General features: G+C 44.4%; 1 protein-coding gene across 4 annotated transcripts in view; it reads right to left on the bottom strand.

The window, feature by feature from the left end:
• sh3pxd2aa (SH3 and PX domains 2Aa) overlaps positions 1-20,225 on the bottom strand; it is a 63,716-nt gene that overhangs the window by 16,850 nt on the left and 26,641 nt on the right. For 2 of the 4 annotated variants that reach the window (XM_037472366.2, XM_037472364.2), the window contains exons 6-8: positions 13,638-13,663; positions 8,085-8,129; positions 4,755-4,883 (exon numbers count right to left, since the gene is read on the bottom strand). In XM_037472366.2, the coding sequence (XP_037328263.2) occupies positions 4,755-4,883; positions 8,085-8,129; positions 13,638-13,663 (200 nt within the window). The remainder of the gene's footprint in view (positions 1-4,754; positions 4,884-8,084; positions 8,130-13,637; positions 13,664-20,225) is intronic. The other 2 variants (XM_037472367.2, XM_037472365.2) reach the window with 1 other exon arrangement.

Below are 20,225 nucleotides of genomic sequence, written 5' to 3'. Positions count from 1 at the left end.
TTCAACATGGCACATGGGGCAGCCGGGATTCGAACCACCAGCTCCCAGTGAATCACACTACTCCATGCACCCCCATCCCCACAGTAGATACTGTCTGAACTTGTGAAGCAGGTACCCTTGAGGTGCGTGCATGAATATGGAAGGCTGTAGAGAAGCTCCAATAAGCATTCCTCACAGCGCTGCGCTCTAATTGCAACACCATGTCTTGCCAAGCGGCTTTCTCCCTGAGGGAGGTACGGGGGAGGTCACAGGGAGTACAGCAGTAACAGACACTCTGATCCACACACATGGACGGCGTGTGGAGCTGCTGTCTTAGCTCTGTGAGCAGTGAGCAGAAGGGGAGACATAGAGAACTACACCCGGGAGACAGGTGGACTCACGCCACAGGACTTTTGCTTTGGAAAATGATTTGAAACTTGGCTTTCAGCAGACACGTAGTGCAGCATAATCCATAGTTATAATAATGTATAAAAGTAAATGCTAAAACAACAAATTAGTACTAGTCTCTTACATAAAGGTACATAAAGGTACAAGTAACACGCTTCATACATCCAATCCATCGTATTCCCATATAGGGGAACATCTGTATTGTGTACACATGTCCAGTCCCTCCTTAGCAGAAGTACTCTAAACTACAGTCCAGTCCACTCTCTGAGGATGTTTAGACTCACAAAGGGTCCACTCACACGATAGTAAACTCAAAACAAGAATCTACTTTGCCTCCAACTGCGAAACTATTGGGGCGGTTTGGAGGGGGGGGTTTCATATTCATTTCAAGGTGGAATACCTCTTTATGACACTTCAAAGCGGGTCTTCAGTTAAAAATAGGACGTATGAGGCGGCACCGAAGCCCTTCCATGCTGCTTCTTTCCTAGAAAGTCAGTATTGACACTGTGAGGTGGACGCATTACATCCTAGTAGGAAGCTTATATTCCCTGCTTCAAGTGTTCATAAAACACGGACGTGTGGTTACAAGTGAGAGGGGACTGCTGGGGGTGGGGCTTAAAACCGCAGGGACTAGATGAACCATTCATCCTTGATATTGTATATACCTATACGTGTGCGTGTTCAACCCTTACTGTTCTGTTCTGGATCTCCAATCAGCGCGATTAAAGTTGCTGTGTATGTTTCACAGCCTGAGATCAAGCACTGCCGGCTTCTACACAAATGGAAATGTCTGCCAAAAGTTCCATAATTCAAAGACATATCATTCATATCTTTAGAGAACATAAGACTGTCGGTGTATTAATAGCAGTGTTTTCACTAGGCTAATCATACATATTGAATTTTTTGGCTTCTTGTTTGGGTTTTTAGCTTATGATGAGCGCTGTTGGTCAATGATCTATAATTATAGAAAAACACCTTCATTCAGGGATATTTCCTAAGGTTTTCCAGCCACTGCAGCATTTATCGTTTCATAGCCTGGAGGCCAGGCTTGTAGTCCAAATGAGGTTATGATACTAAATTGCGCCAGACCAAGCAAAGCATTTAAGGCCAAGCCGTTGGAAAGGCATTCTGGTCCTGGCTGCCAGCCTCACCACATCTCCTGGGCACTTAGAAAGGTGCCAAAACTCCTGGCATTGGTTCTCCCTACATCATGAGAAGCAGTACCATATAACTCTGACATGTCTTCATGTCAATGTGCCCCATTGCTATTTCTGACAGATGTCCACAAAAATGAGTTCATTTTCCAAAATAGAGGATTACTGTTATCTGGCAACACAACAGGTGGTCCTACTCTATGCGAGGCACAGAGTCGAGTCCAAAAAGAGCTGAGCCAATCCATCTAATCTCTTCAAATCAGCTGTGACAAAATGACAGTAAACTTGGCACCAAGGAGGGCCAAGATATTTGGGGAAATTGCTTCCCCGGCTGGTGGTGTGGCTTAGGCACACAGTCACCCAAAAGTGTTCTCCTTATGGCATAGCTTCAGTTGGTATTTTACCACCTGGTGGTTTTCACTTATGCTGCAAATGACATGTTTAGTTTGCATCTAAAGGCATTCCGACCGTGTCCGAGGACGACCCAGAGCAAGCTTCCAGCCGGCCCAACTCCCTGGGGCTTCATGAACTTTAGTAGACAACAGTTTCCTAAATAGTACTTGAATGGTACTTGTGCAAGCATACATACATACATACATACATACATACATACATACATACATACATACATACATACATACATACATACATACATACATACATACATACATACATACATACATACATACATACATACATACATACATACATACATACATACATACATACATACATACATACATACATACATACATACATACATACATACATACATACATACATACATACATACATACATACATACATACATACATACATACATACATACATACATACATACATACATACATACATACATACATACATACATACATACATACATACATACATACATACATACATACATACATACATACATACATACATACATACATACATACATACATACATACATACATACATACATACATACATACATACATACATACATACATACATACATACATACATACATACATACATACATACATACATACATACATACATACATACATACATACATACATACATACATACATACATACATACATACATACATACATACATACATACATACATACATACATACATACATACATACATACATACATACATACATACATACATACATACATACATACATACATACATACATACATACATACATACATACATACATACATACATACATACATACATACATACATACATACATACATACATACATACATACATACATACATACATACATACATACATACATACATACATACATACATACATACATACATACATACATACATACATACATACATACATACATACATACATACATACATACATACATACATACATACATACATACATACATACATACATACATACATACATACATACATACATACATACATACATACATACATACATACATACATACATACATACATACATACATACATACATACATACATACATACATACATACATACATACATACATACATACATACATACATACATACATACATACATACATACATACATACATACATACATACATACATACATACATACATACATACATACATACATACATACATACATACATACATACATACATACATACATACATACATACATACATACATACATACATACATACATACATACATACATACATACATACATACATACATACATACATACATACATACATACATACATACATACATACATACATACATACATACATACATACATACATACATACATACATACATACATACATACATACATACATACATACATGACACAGGATTCCCACACACTGGGACATAACAACCCACACAAAGTCATTCAAATACACACCAACCTGCATTCGACACACAGCTTGTGACTTAACAAGCCCCAACCATAAAGATGGTTCCTCACACTGACTAAACAACTTGGGCCAGAAGTCTAAGGTCAAGAACTTCTCACAAGGAAGAAAAACAACAACATCCGACTCTGGACCCATAATTACATCAAGTCAAGCCTGCAGACACTTAAAAACAGGTCTAAATATTCTGTGTTGCAATGAGGAACCATCTGTGCTCAACATGCAGAGAAAAATATCTACATTAGGAGGAAAAAGCAGGTACAAAATGATTTAACCCTTTCTTGTGGGGAAATAAGAGGTGTGAGGGTACAACACAGACACCTCTTATTTCCTATGAAAGAGAATAAGCTGACATTACCAGCCAGTCAGTGTCAAAGGAAACAAGCTGGATGCAGGAGGGGGTTGTGGGATATTATCTGAACACTCAGATGTTTGTCTTGGAAAGGCCCCACAGTGATGTCATCGTCACCATCATGGCTGTTGCTCCACTTCTTGAGCGGTAAATGACGTCCACCATCCACTGAATTCAGAAGTTGCTTGTGTTGCTATTAATGCTTTTGATCCATGTTCAATGAGGCTTTCCGGCAGGTCTGGTGAGCAGATGCTGTCGGGCCAAATATTCACTTAAGAAATTGCCTGTGCACAGTACACAATTATTCATTAAACAAAAGCAATGTTGAAGTTCCTCCAAAGAGATTCCGTTGATCAAAATTGCATGAGAAGAAAAGTAAATTTCCCATCCAGTCAAGAGTATGCAGGAACACTTAATATGTTGAAACCTCACAAAGAAAGCCAGGAGATGTCTCTAATGAAGACATCCACGGCCTGCAGGTCGCAGCCACAGCCACATCACAAAAGTTAGCCTCTTCCAATGCAACTTCTTTAAGCAGTCAAAACTTAACCAAACCATGATGTCATTTCTGCAGACGGGGGGGTTGTAAACCAAATGTTGCACACAGAGACGGCAAATGACAAGCTGGTTCAAAACTGAAGGCGCATGATCCCTCGAAGATGACAAGCCGAGACATCACGCAGTGCGGGGTAGATTAGAGCATCCTGGAAGTCAGCCGATTCTTAGAAAGCTACAGCCACACCACTGCCTTTCCTCCACAGCCAAACAGCACCTCCAGGTGGTGCTGAGCCTGGCTTGGGCACCAGCACATGGGGAGGAGAGGCGAGGGACTGAGATAAGGTCGAGTAGTGGAGCAGGGCAAACAAGACGAGCCGTGCACCATTCCCACGTTCCTGTTGTGGATCAAAGTGACGTGAGCAAAACAAAACAAAGAATCCACTCACCACTTTCGCTCTTCTCGATCACGTCCACTGTCTCGCCGGCCTTCAGGCAGATCTCAGAGTTCTCCTGCCTCTCGTAGTTGGCCACGGCCACGTACTGCTCCAGCACCATGGGCTCCGAGCTGTCCATCCCTGAGGGGAAGAAACAGGCCGTCAGCCACCTGCCCGCCGCGGCCCCCCGCGACCTCCTCCCCCCGCGACCGACTACTCCGCTGTCCACCCGGTACGCCGCCATAGGCCAACCCCCGCTCCCTGCCGCCGGATCTCCCTGACCAATCAGAAAGCAAGCTCACGACCTGGCCTGGCCGCCATAGTCCCAAACGTCTGGCCACATAGCTGATTTGACCGTCGGCCCACAGCAACAGACTGAAGAGCATCGGAGGGGAGTCAAAACAAAAGGAGCTAACGGGAAGAAAGCACCAGCTGGGGCTGCACCTCAAACCTAGAGTGATCCATGACAGGACCGTTTAGGATCCAAGGAGAAGGGAACCGAGGACTAGTGAAGAAAGCGAGGAGCTGCTAATGCTAGAGGGGAAGACTGGGGAGCGAATGAGTGCTTGGTGGAAAAAGCAGCAGTGCGGTTGAGAAGAAAGGCCTCCCCTCCACTGCCTCTGGAGTCGGGGGGCGGACACCAATCGGGGTAGTCGGCACTGCTGGCCTTAAATAGAAACATATGAGTGGACTACAGAGAGAGAGAGGGAGGGAGGGAGAGAGAGAGGGGAGCCAACTGGGTCCACGTTTATGTGAAACACAAGAAGAAGGCAGTAGAGTTGTGGTGAGCCACTCGGTCCTCCTCCTGATGTTTAACCTTCTCACTGCCGGACTGACAGTTCTCATCTCGTCGGGTTCTTACGGCTTGTTTGGGACACACACATTTTGCGTACGGACGGACGGAGCTCTGCTATTGGACAATTTAAAAGGCTGAGCCGCAATGATTCACTGATGCTATTCATAAGCCATTAGAGGTCAGACGATTTTTATCAATAGCTACAGTGAGGCTGCTGGGCGACTAATTGTCCGACCCCCTCTCATCAGGAAAAAAACAGAATTTACATTGAAAAAGGTCATCTCTGTAGAACTGAACATCTAGTAATACCTAAATAATTAAACATGTATTAATGAAGAAGTAACTCAAAGAGATGGGGGATAGCTTATGATTTCTGAAAATAATATTTATAATGAAAATAATCTTTCTTTAAGGATTAAAGAAAACAAATAGTTACTGCAACTATCTTCTCGTCTTGTAAATGTATTTTTATGTTTTTAACTGGGCAGAAGTTCTTGGTAGACGGATATAAAGTTAATTAACAGCGTGTTTCTAACAGCTTAGCTACGTTGGTTAGCATCCTTTGAACAGACTAGCTGTTCCTCTGCTACAATCTGCCTCCAGCAACTCTTCTCATCTTCAGAGAGAAGCACCAAATATTCAGAGTCAGGATGTCAAACAAGAACGTTTGCACAAACTTAAACTTTACAGTGCATTTTTTCTGCTTTTGGAATAAAAATCTGCACCTATGCAGTTTTAACACTTTAAATGCATGTTGGCATTATGCATTTTATATGGATCTAAAATATGACCAATAAGAGATGGAGCATTCGTTCTTTATGGAGCAGAAAGCCCTCATACATCGATGTTCCCCTACAGCTGAACATCTCAATTCAGAATTACTTTAGATATTTCCAGGAAAAACAGGTAAAAATCACATTTTCATTGTATGGGAAAAGTCAGGGACGTGTGTACTTGTGATGATATCATGGGGTAATAATGCTATTGAAGATGCGACCATCAAAATAGCCTTGATTTGTCCATGTTGTGTAGGAGCTGAAAACATGTGGCATATATTTTTGAGAGGTATGTTTGATTTACCCTCCCTTTATTTACTTGTATATATTGATGTCATGATTACAGCAGGTGCAACTGAGATAAGCTGCACTAGGCACTACAGCACAGTTCTTCTACTGTGTGACAGAATGTGTTTGTTAGTTAATGCTTTTGCTGCGTAAAATAAACACCAAACGAAAAGAGTTGAAAGATCTCCTGTCATTCACGTTAAGAAAATGAACTCACTGTGTCTGCAGCTCAATTGTGGCTTAATAATGTACGTCACCGAAGGAACGCGCTACAATGACGCAACTGGAAAACTTCCTATGTTTCTTAGACTTAAACCTTTTAGCTCTGGGACAGAGTTTATGGATATGAAGCATTCAAAGATGTGTCCTTAAAGGACACTAGGCTCTCTTGCAAAGTCAAAAAAGGGTTAACATTAGTTGCATACACCTGCCTCTGTATGAGTTTTGGGCAGCATGAATCAACAGCACCTGTACGATTGGATCCGCTGGACCAGTGGGAGCAGAGATGGTCCAGCAGGCCATCTGGCTCAGTTAGCTTGTTAGCACCTGGCTAGCTGACATAATCAGATACATCTTGGCAGAGGAGATGTGGAAGATGCTGCACGTGATGCTATTAAAAGACGGTTTACGTCATCAAACATGCACAGATACATTGTAGCGCGTTAGATGCCGCGGTCCTTAAGATCCCAGAGAAGAAGAACCAGTTGAAGTCTAACTCATATAATGAGTCCTTCCCATTCCAAATGCAGAGTGCAGAGCAACATTGCATCTCAGCAGCCTGGAAAAATAAAACGTGTTTCAGATTCATTGATAAAAGGGAAGGCAACACCAGGGAATGAACCTTCCTGCCCCCCTGGTTGAGGTAGTATGTTAGCCTTCAGCATCCTCCCTAAAGGAACAATGATGAGCATGTTGTGCCGAAAATTAGCAGCAATCACAGTTGGTCTGAGGTAATGAAGCTGTTTTTTGTGCTGTAAGGGCTACCACACATTGTTGAGTAATACATCTTCACATTTGTATCAATGTTTTGGTTCGATATACTTAGATATTCCTCTTCTACTGACACATATCTTTAAGGGAATGTCTTTCTCCAATGCCTCCCTCACAGTTAGACACAGGTTAAATGCTCAGCATGTGGGGAAAATCTGTGATTGAATTTGTTTGAAAATGTCACTTCCTGGAATGTTTATTGCAATACTGAGCAGACAAATGTAAAGAACCAGACTTGACACCTCATTTGAGTCTGGGACACGCAGCTACATGCAGACCTAAGCTCCGTGCTCTGTGCCCAGCTGCTGACGGCCGAGCAGGCCTGTGGAGATGGATGGATGGACTGCAGAGGGAGAGAGAGGTGATGGGATGAGGGGGAGGATTAGGGCAGTGCATGCAAAGCAGATGCTGACTGAAAAGAAAGCAATGCAGCTGTCATGTGGCTCTCACAGCGGCTCATGCATAGTCAACATGTTAGACAGACAAGGCTACCTGAGGCCTCTTTCCTCGGGCTGTCTGTAAAGCCGTACATCCATACTGCAGACAAGAGAAGGAAGGAGAGAAGCAGAGAGGTTATTTAGTTGGACAGCATGCAGAAGCAACAGTATGGCAAAGCACACCTCTTAATCCATCACAACACATGGATGATGCAAAAAGCCATGGCCTGTGTGTAGCTGCGTGGTTCTCTTCATGCTGAGGACAGTGAAGGATGTCTTGAGGGCAGTTCAACCACAGACACCCCAGACTCCTTCAGACCGGAAGACGCGGGCTCTCCCCTTTCCGTGACCCCCTCTCTCCATAATGTTCTCCAGTCTTTCCTTCCCTCTATCGGGATCTCCTGGAATGTCTGAGATGGCCGTCACGTCAGCCACCTCTTATGTTTATTCCTCAAACACCCCCCCCCCCCCCCCCCCCCCCCTTCGAACCCCCACCCCCCTAGCCAGGAAATGAAATGCGATGCATCAGAGTAGACAGGGACAGAGGGAGCGGTCCCCAAGTCTCCGGTGCAGCAGACGGAGCTAAATCTCAAGGAGCCCATGGGTTGGGGCCTCTTCTCATCCCGTCCTCAAACATGGAGACACACATATACCTCAGCGTGAACTATCCGGCCTTCTGCTTTAACTGTCAGTCCTCCATAGAAAGGAAGCTGCTTCTTGGAATCTCCTGTACCAACTCTACGGTCACTTTCACTTGGTTCTGAGGTTTACTAAGTTATATGTTTGTTATGAGACTGCTGGTGTGTGACAACTGCAAAATGACCAGAATAAAACTCCTCTACTTTTTGTTGATTTACTATCTGCTGGATCCCTCCTGACCTCACCTGATCCCAGACAAGCCTTCATCTCACTCCATTCAAAGCATATGAACACGTCTGACATCTATTAGTCAATGTGGTGAAGGTGGCATGGAGGGCTTAGTCCGATTCTCTAATCAGATGGATGAAATGAGCTTTATGTCAGTGAACAGTGAATTGTAACAACACATTGTCGGTGGAGGCCAACAGAGACTGTTAAGACAAATAGATAATGTTCATGAAGGATATGGCCTTGTTGTTTCATCCCTGCATGGAACACTAAGAAGTCATGGAAAATGTTTTAAAATGTAACGATCAGAAAATCTCAGAAAAACTCTAACCTTTAGAGTAGTTAGAGGTTTGTGTACTTCCTGTAATAAATATCTAACTTCCTAAGCTGCTACCCTCCAGAGCCTCGGGGGCTTTTGCTGGATGGTCGATCCTGAGGGAGGGACATAGCTGGTCCCAGGTCAGCCAGGGTCAAACCCCGCTCACTGACATAAAGTGATACTAGACACCGGGCGACTCTCAGTCCACGCTCAACATCTGATTGATATTTACTCTCTGACTGTGGGCCCTCCATGCTGACCTCTGCACCACCACCACCCCCATCACACACCGAGCTGCTTCATTTCTCTCAGGTAAAGATGAAACCAGTGTTTGTGGCACCGCCCCTTTGAGCTCAACACTAAAACGGTAAAAGGACTGTACTTGTCTTGGGTTTGACTCCACCCAGTGGCCTTTCTTTGTGGACTTATGTTGTGCCCGTGTCTGCATGGGTTCTCTGCAGGTACCTCACTCCACAGACATGCTCTGGTGGTTAGGCTAATTGGGGACTGTAAACTGCAAGACTGAATGTAAGAGTGAATGGTTGTTTGTCTATATTTGTCAGCTCTGATATTGACTGGCGACTGCGGTTGGTGTACGGCATCTTAGCCGAGACTGATGTCTACACACCGTAGTCACAGCTACAAGATGACTACAAGAGTTATTTGGGCTCAAGCTAAGTGCAGCCATTCCTGTGTTAGCATGCAAACGTATTCATCAGTGCTACTAATCAGAGGTGTGGACTCGAGTCATGTGACTTGGACTCGAGTCAGACTCGAGTCATGAATTTGATGACTTGAGACTCGACTCGACAAAACGTACAAAGACTTGCAACTCGACTTGGACTTTAACATCGATGACTCGTGACTTCACTTGGACTCGAGCCTTTTGACTCGAGAAGACTTGCTACTTCCCATGAAAACTGGGGGAAAACATTTTCACACGGCCGCGCCGCTCTGTTTATCTGCATCTGTCAAAAAAATGTGCGCCACCTGTATGCAGAGAGCGCTGCCTGCACGACAACCAATCACTGCAGTCCATTTGACCGTATCAACGAGACAGCTCGTTCATGGTTACAAAAATCTTGATTTTTGAACCCGGATTCAGACTCCGATGGAAATCCTTGCCAACATTATGTCAACGTCTGTTTTAAAGTACTGTAATGAGCTGAGTTAATGTTATTAGTTAATCAGTTATGCAGATGTTGCATGTGCTCTGTTACCAGCTGTAGTTACGCGAGACAACCCGAGTTTTGGGGGGCCGTGTATGCGGAAGTGTTCGTTCGGCGTGGTGACGGCCAACAGTGACCGAAGTTGAGTTGTTTTATATAAATAAATGCAGCGGAGTTGCAAGCCAGTCATCGCCTCCTTATTTACGCTGCAGCATTGGGGTGAGCGTTACAGTACTATAACACAGTCACAGTCGATCCACCATTACCCTTCCCTTCGTAGTCTAGGTCTGTGAGGCAGCGCACCATCACCCAGGGTTCCCCGTCCCCACTATAATAAGAGGACTTGAAATGACTCGAAACTAAAATGATAAGACTTTGGACTCGACTTGAGACTTGGTGGCTTTGACTTTTGACTCGACTTGGGACTTGCCTCATCTTTGACTCGACTTGACTCGGGACTCGAGGGCAACGACTTGAGACTTACTTGTGACTTGCATAACAATGACTTTGTCCCACCTCTGCTACTAATAATGGAGCCTGTATTGGCCTTGAGCCACAAGCATGCACCGTTTATGCATTATTTGCTAATTGGCATGAATCACTATTCAGAAGAAATGCCATAACCTTTGCAGTTATTTGGTCATAATCCCAAACACTGATAATGATAATAACCCTAACCAACCCAGGAGAAATCAGAGGATCTTTTGCTAGGATCTTTAACGAGTGTGAAATACAGAGGATGAAAAGCAAAGTGAGAGATGAAGGGCAAGGTTAAGTAGAAGCAGAGACCTCTATCACTGGAACCTCTTATTTGATGGATAGATAGACTTTATTGAAGTGAGATCTACCTTGTGGCAGTGGCAAGTAATGGCAAGTCTGTGGAAACTCTGCGGCATGCAGTGGAAAGTCAGTGGCAATCGGCAGAAATCTGTGGCAAGTCCTGGCCAGGCGTCACAATGTCGAGCTGAGTGGGCGGAGCCAAATTTTCCCAGAACGGCCGTTGTTCGTACGACAGGTCAGCTGCATGAATCAAGGTTTTTGATTGAACTTGAGACAGCTGAGCTGAGCTAACACTTAACTAATGTTAATGGGGAGGAGGGGGGGGGCAGTCATACAACACACCTGTAGTGTGTAGGTTAGATTAAAAATCTGCATTGCAGGGGTAAGGCTCCGACTAGCTTGCCATTTAGGGCTTTAATGTATAAGGGGACAAAGGAGTTCTTAAAGTGGTGGAGCCTGCACTGCGGGACTCTGAAGCCTCTGCCTGAGGGAAGAAGCTGGTATTAAAGGTGGAGGACATGGTGGGGCCTGGCATAATCTTCAGGGCCTGTCTGATGATGGTTTCATGAACGTCACTAAGTTTCATCTGGGTGGAGGACACACCTGCCATCAGCATAATGTGCTCATTCCGAACTGTATGATTAGATCAAAAAGCCAAACTGAAGGTCCAACCTCATGCTGGCTCTCCCTGCATGTCCTCCACACAGTGAGAGCTTCAATGATAAACCCTTGTCCCCTAACACCACGACAAAGGCAACCAATCACTAAACAGTATTGATGGGACACTTGTGAAAAAGCACAGCAGCAGAGAGTGACAATGTCAAACCACAGGCAGAAGCTAACTGCTATCGATCCTTCTACCAGGAAGAGGGTGGAACCGACACAGTGACAAATTACATTCTTGGGCACACAGAGCGGTGTGGGGAGCGGTGCTGACAGGCTATCTGCTGTAGAGCGGTGTGGGGAGTGGTTCTGATGAGCCCTCTGCTGTAGAGCAGTGTGGGGAGCGGTGCTGACGGGCTCTCTGCTGTAGAGCGGTGTGGGGAGTGGTTCTGATGAGCCCTCTGCTGTAGAGCAGTGTGGGGAGCGGTGCTGACGGGCTCTCTGCTGTAGAGCGGTGTGGGGAGTGGTTCTGATGAGCCCTCTGCTCTAGCAGTAGCTTTCAAAGAGCTACGTGCATCATGTCATCCTCTCAAAAATCCCATCTGTTCCACAGTGACCAGACTTCTCCTCCGGGTCCTTCTGAGAAATACTGCCACTCCTGCAGCCATTCCTCATTAGATCCAGAGAAGACAACTACCATCTTTAATTCTCAGTCCTCAACAGGGACATAATGTACAGGGCTGATCATTATTGCTGCAGAAAAATGTTCATGAAGAAGGTTGTATTTGTATTTAAAGGAGCTACAGATACGTACAAACACAAACTAACCCTCTCCACTACATCTACCAGTGGCACCACTGTGTACCATGATCTGTAAGGACCCCCTCCCCTCATTATTCAGCCACAGCTTGACTCGCAGATTTATGACACAGATTAACTAGAACCATCACTGTTTGAATAAAGTTCTACTGGCGATTGTTTGAATATTCAAATCAGTGATCAGGACATGATTGATGCTTTTCTATTCTATTCCTCACATTGACATTGTAAACAAACAATGAGGAGAGCTAGTAATGTTAGCAGCACTGCTAGGAGCTAAGCAATGGAGGTTCCCTTTAGTGACATTATGATGCCTTCAGGCTGTTCAGTAAAAATGAAAACATTCTCATGCTATTAGATGATTCTCATGATGTGTTCAAACGCCATCTGTAAAATGTAGTTTTGGTGAGAAATACATTAGATTAAAGATTTCCCTACAAAGTAAATTGGCATTACAGAATTATGATCTGTTCATAAGATCGGGGCGATATGGACAAAACCTCAACTCAAAACAAAAATGTAAAACAAAAAAAACACATTGCAACGATATTCCATTGTTGATAACTGGTGCCGTTAAAGAACATTTACACACAGAGTTTTGATAGATCAGCATACGTAATGTGGCTATTTTCACACAATGGGTAAAGGCAAATAATATACTGGTATCAAACTAGTAAACGACAATATCTAAAATGTGTCCAATCGTATCACCATGATCATAGATTATTGATAAATCACCAAGCCCTACATGTGTTTGTGTGTACGCCTCACCCAGAACCTCATCAAAGAATAAAGCATTCTCTTCACAATTACACACTATTGCCTCGCCCCCCTGGTCTGTCACATCAGACCTGCAGCCAGAGGGAGAGCAGGCATCACAGCTTTTTTAATCCAACCCAAACACATAATACGCAAGGACAAGTAAACACACCGCACATTGACATCACATGGATAAGAGGCATACGTCATCACCCCCCCTCCCCCGCATCTCCAGCTTCTGTTCGGAGCAACATGTTGAGGGAGAAATACAGAGAAGCAACAGGTTACTTACCCGACTTCCGCTTGGAGCCATAGTCCCTGAGGGAGAAGCAACACAGGAGAGACATAGTTAGTGACAGCAGTCAGCAACAAAGCTCTCCTGAAGCAACAGCACACATGCAATTGGCTTTAGCTCACTAACAAATGCTGAGAAAGAGAGAGAGACAGACAGAGAGAGGGAGGGAGGGAAGGATGGAGAAGGAGAGAGAGGGAGGCTCTGCCCAGCTGCCTGTACTTCCAGCAACAGACACAGATGAGTCATGTGACTCCAGACCATCTTCTCCCTCCCTCTGACCTGACAGACAAGAAGATGACCCCTCCCCACATTTGGAAGAATCAGGGGTCTAAATAAAGATGCCTTGCTTAATGGATTCTAATGGGATTAAGCCACAAGGCTCAGCTACAGACCGGACAGGGAGGGAGGGGGAACAGGGGGGACCGGGGGCTGAGCAGCTCAGACTCCTCCCTCATCAGCAACGACTCTTGGCACGGTGGAAATTGAGTTTCAACAAGATAGCGAAGGAGAGATGCTATTTATGGAAACAGAAACCTGCCAATCTGTCCACCTACCCCACACAACCCCCCCCAAGCCCAACCCCCGTCCTCTCTCTCTTGTGCTGATCACAGGCTTCATCCGACCTGCAGCACGTCATCCTGCTGCAGTGCTGAAGCTTTAACAGTGGAGAAGGACGATGCAGTGAGCCCCCCCCCCCCCCCCCCCCCCCCCCCCTCGTGGACTGAATCAGACCAACAAACTGCTCTGGTTTCAGGAGGACTACCCCTTGGCTCCCCAGCTGCAGGAACCCCGGGGCCCCCTGTGAAATACCGATGTCACTCTCATCTGGTAAAGGTGTGGCAGAGTGACAGCAGTGACTGCCCTAGGGGGATGAGAAGCTGCTCTGGGGGCTGACGCTGCTAATCAAGCTAATGAAGAGATCCCAAAGTGTCCCCTGGGTTGTTGTGAGTCCCTAAGCCCCCTCTCTCTCTCCACTCCCTTCCCGCCTGTGATGTGTCCGCCTCTTTGTGAGCGGCAGACCCAAGAATGGCGCTTTTGTACCGACATCTCCACCGGCATCGCTGCAACCACAGTGTGCTTCATTGTCACCCATGCGGGACGTGGATAGAGCGGGACTTGACCCCTTTCCTCATCTTGTCCGTCTCACACATGCCCGGCACAAGGCCTCTGATTGAATATTCAATAAGTCATACACATCAGAGCTCCCTAAGCTGGGTGTGTGGATGTGTCTCAGTGGAAAGTATGCTGTGGACAGAGCGAGCCCTACACCAGGATGTTTTCCCGTCTCAGTGTTATTAAAGATGCCGGTGCTTTTCCAGGGAATGTTTTATGAGAAGCTAAAAGTACGACCTTATATTTTATTTGAGTCATGAAACAAATACTGATTTTTATAAATTTGATTCCTCAGCTAGATGCTTACAGTAAACAGGAAAGCCAATTCAGTAGCACCGAGATTAGCCACATACAGCACAAAGAGGGATCTTTAGCTTGTTAGCATAGCCACATCCACTTTACATCAGGACATGCCAGTAGGGGTGCAGCTTGCTATTTTGGGCATTGTTTTTTAGAAGTATAGTTTTAGAGACATCTGCAAAGCATTAGGGCAAAGGGTTGGGGAGGGAGGACATAGGGAGAGGGAGGGAGGAGGAGGAAGAGGATTCAATACAGAAACAAAGGGTGCAGACTCTATCCAGTTAGCATTATTGTGAGAACTTACAATATTGTGTGTACAACGAACCCTAAAAACATGGCGGAAAAGCAAAGGAAAACCTACTATTCACACAGTGATGACAAACGTGTGTGTCTCATATGTGGGTCAACTGCAAAGCGGCACAATGTGGAGAATCACTTCAGTACGTGTCAACAAAGATACAATGCTAACCATCATGTTAGCTTTCATGCTAACTACTCGTCTGGCAGCGCGTGGCGGACAGAGACAACTGTAGCTTCCTTTAGAGCTGCACATTTTTTAATAAAGAGCAAAAAAGCCCTTTCGGACGGTGAGGTCATGAAAGAAGCAATGATAATAGTTGTCAACACTGCGTTCAAAGACGAGGCGCTATGTGCAAAAGTAACCGGCTTCCACCATGAGATTATGTACGCATCCGCTCTAAAGACTCTAAAAACACAAGATTTTCAAGGTGCTATTGGAGGAGCTGCCAGCTGAATATGGTGACCTGCAGTGTTGTGCCTGAACACGTTCATTGAACGATAGTTCATGAACTCGTTCATATTTTGGGCGAACGTGAACTGAACGTACTGTATTAATGCCCGATGAACGTTACTGTGAACTCGTTCATTCTGCTGTCTGTGAACGGCACGTTCTTTCAGGTTAACATCGTTCAATGGGGTGCCAGATTTCTATAGAAAACACACCATAAACACGGCTTAATAAGTAGCGGAAAAAACACCCAATCTGACAACACCAGCCACCAGTGTCGCACCGCCGCATGCGTCATCAAAAAAAAAGAAATGCATGGAGGCGACAGCTTCGTGTAGCAAAGAAGCGGCATATAATAATTTAAAAGAGTTTTATGAAGTTACTGACAAGGTCGGTGAGGATGGGAGGAATCTGAGCTTTCTTTGAAAACATTTGCACCTTAATGATAACTGTTGTGTTTTTATTCCTTATTTAAAAAAGCCCATTCAAGCAGCATGTGTTTGAGAATGTACCGTAGGGGTGAACGCTGCAGCTGCTGCTAGTGTGGAGTGAATGGACAGCAACATTTAAGCAACAAAGGGGAAATGCTGTGCCCTCAATGCTAATGTAAACCCTGGTTGGATAAGGATTCAAAATTGGATATTAAGATTAAATCTGATGCATAGCTTCAGTGTTAAAACTGATGAAATAATTGCTGTGGTTCTATATGGGCTGTGGCAATAATTTTGAAAAATAATAGCTTGCAGCAACATATGGAAAAAAGAACTGAACTAGTTGGAACTGTGAACTTAGTTCAAATATTTTGAAGTTTGAACTAAACTGGTTCATTTTAAAATTTGTGAACTGAACTTTGAACTAGTTCATGTAGAAAGTGAACTTTCCCAACACTGGTGACCTGTTACCACACACACAAATCTAATGGCTCTCAGGGGACGGACAGTGCTGCATTTCTTTGTCACTTTTGGGCAAAATCATAGAGTTCTTGCAGTGCAGAGGGGAAGATGCTTCAGGACACTGAGTAGATGGTTGACCTTGCATTTTTAGCAGACATCCCTGGAAAACTGAACCATTTGTACTGAGCTGCGAGTCAAAGGTAAATCTGTTGCTGACGTGAGTCAGTGCTGTCAAGGCATTAAAATCTAAAATAAACATGTTCTCCGTGCATTTACAGAGAAAAAAGTACTGCACTTTACCTCCATACAGTTGATGTATGGAGGGAAAGAAAGATTTGATTATTTGTAATAATTTATGTATAAAAGATATGAGATACCTTTCAAATGTTGAAACAGATTAAAAGAAATACATGTTGCATGTTTATGCAAACATTGTTCATTGTTTATGCATCAGTGTTTCCTACTTTCCTAAATCATTACTGTGAGGAACAATTAACATTTACATATATTCACATACAGCGGGTGAAATAAGCATGAGCTTTTGACATGAACTTTTCACCAGATGTTGGTGACAACCCAGGTAATACATACATACAAGTAAACCAAAAAGTTCAAAAATAAAGTTATGTGTAATAATGTAAAATGATGCAGGGAAAAAGTATTGAACACGCTTACTGATATTTATTCAATACTTCAATACAAAAGCCTTTGTTGACAGCTTCAAGATGCCTCCTGTCTGGAGAAACTAGTCGCATGCATTGCTCTGGTGGGATTTTGGCTCATTCTTCCACACAAAGTCTTCAAATCTTGAAGGTTCCGTGGGCCTCTTCTATGACTTCTTTGTTTTGGTTTCTTTGTATGTATGTATTACTTGGGTTGTCACCAACATCTGGTGAAAATGTCATGTCAATAGCTCCTTTGGAAATATATTTACTGAGAAAAATGGTGACGTGTTCAATACTTATTTCACCCGCCGTTTCTATTCTTTTTATTATCTTATTATTATTAAAAGGTGATCTGTGCAACTTGTTTTCTTCAAGGAAGTTTGTATAAAACAAGTAGCCACCGTACTCTTCATTATGGTTAAAGTAGCTCAGAGTTTCAGAAAGGTTGGTGAGTGTTGGTGTAAAGAAAAGTCCTTCACGATTCCAACACTGACAGGTGGGTCCATTGAGGGCATTCAAACACTGGTCACACTGACATTTTGTCACTGTGCATTCACCAGCTCTGTGGAGCTTCGCTTCTATCAACCTACTTCAGTTTCACAGCAGGCAGATGGAAGAGGCGGTCAGGGGGGTCAGCTCGGTGGTCATCCAACTAAGAGGGATGTCAACTGTACATGATTGAGTGTGTGTGTGTGTGTGTGTGTGTGTGTGTGTGTGTGTACAACTATAAAGCAATTCATCTGTATGTGTGTATGCATTTGTGTGTGCGTGCGTCCTTGTCATAGCTCCTGGACTGTTCATCCAATCTCCTTCCCACTTGCATGGGATTCTTCCGGAGGGCCCACAGATTTTGGTACATTTTGGACATGCAACAGCTTATTGGTATCTACGGAACACAGGAGCATCCTCACTGGCATTATGTTGGTCCTTAAGGCTCGAGGTTTTTAGCCGTGGTGAACACCTAAAATAAAATGCCTTATTCTGATTAAATAATCGCTTCAACCCCTGCACTTCCTGTCTACAACGGTGACTGAGTGGGACACCCCTATTACCCCTCTCAATCACACACTTATTCCTAATTATGTCTGAAAAACACCCAGATCTGTCTTCACTCTGTCACCAGGGACAACCCTACTTAGGCCCAGAGTTGGACCAATCACAGGGGTTGATGGCTGAACCCAGTCATAATCTGATAATCTTGCAGCATCTCTCTCCTCGAGACACGAGCCAAGGTCGATGCCTATTGTTATTCACGGGGAAGGTTGTGAGGGGCTTGATGAATGATAATAACGTCAGCCGGGCCTCATACTACGGTAGCCCATGGGAGGCAAATATTGTCCTCATGGCTGAAATACAGTGTGTGCATATTAATAGAGGCATTTGTCCCGGTTATGCTCTGCAGAGGACAGATCATGTCGTTCAGGCTGATAGTTGTATGATTGCTATAGCAAGGCCCAGACAAATGATACAAATCACAGCACACATTCATGCTAAGTGACTCGATAGAAATAGAAAATGGTGGGAAACGTGCAGAAAAATACAAAAAGGGGAAGGGGAGTGTAGCGTCATGAGCGATTCTCTCCAGTAGAAAAAGATATGAGATAGGAATAGTGGGGAGGGGGGGTCAAAATGGACATTAAGAGACACTGGGAAAATGTATAGCCAAAGCGAAGCCGTAGGGAGGCTTGTGAGCAGGGGATGTGCTGGATGCAGAGCAGCGCAGAGGACACTCTCCTATTGTGAAGCACGCCACCAAGTGGAGAGTTGACAGGGAGTAGAATCAGAGCTAATGAAGCTCCGCCTTCCTTCTCACAGAGCTCGACAGATTTTGTCTAGTTTTTTTCAAGGCATCAAATGCCAACAAAAACATCAGAAAAGTGGGAGAGGCTGTGCCGATACAGCAGTACTCAACTCCACAGATTGATGGGATCGATGTGAAACATTGACGGGCATGTGGCCGCTCGTTTTAATCAGACCTCACAAAGAGAAGGAGAGGTGCCGGCTCTAGTCACAGAGCAACTCAACTCACTGAACAACACACGCTTCCATCCAGTCTTACAAAGCTCAAGAAGCTCACTAGAGAAGACGTGAGCTGCTCAGAGACCCTCTCACCATCTTGAAGTGACGAGGAGGACACTTTTCCTCGCCGTGGTAGTTGTCCTTGCCTCGCTCCATTCATCACACCCATGCAGAGTTAAAGCTATTACTGTAGCAAGCCCTGACAACACCCTGTGTGAGTGAGTGAGTGAGTGAGTGAGTGAGGCTGAGTGCAGCAGTGAGTCAGACACCATCGGGTGGGTGAGTGCATCCGTGTAGGATGATGGGAAAGGACCTAAAGCTGCTGCGCACACAGAGCCCCTGGCTCCAGCTGCCCTCTCTGTTTGGCTGCAAAAACAACGATTTTTTAAACATATAATTGTGTACAACTGCTCAGTTTCAGACGGATCGATACATGCTCATGCCTGAGAGCACATACATGGACACACACACACACACCACACGTTGGGCTGACCCCTCCTATCAACTCCAACACACTGAAAGTGTTTCACCACTAGCCGTGCTGCTCGTGCTATTGATCGTAATAGTACAGGGAGTGCAGCAGCTTATCCATTAAGGCTGAGTGACCCTGTCTCCACCACAGCAGACGGAGTGGGATGGACAAATGACGGGGGGGTACAACAAAGGGAAGAGAAGAGAAATAAGTAAGGGAGAACGAAGGACACAAACCCTAACAGGACACATATTCAGACCATGATGAATATTAGTCTTCCTGTGTCTTCAGGACACACATGTGTACTCCCACATGAAATAACCCCACACACTATACACACACACACACACACACTTCAATCCCCACCTTTAATCA

Source organism: Pungitius pungitius, chromosome 9 (genome assembly GCF_949316345.1).
Source record: "Pungitius pungitius chromosome 9, fPunPun2.1, whole genome shotgun sequence".
Lineage (NCBI taxonomy): Eukaryota > Metazoa > Chordata > Actinopteri > Perciformes > Gasterosteidae > Pungitius > Pungitius pungitius.
This window is presented reverse-complemented; position numbering and strand designations above follow the sequence as displayed.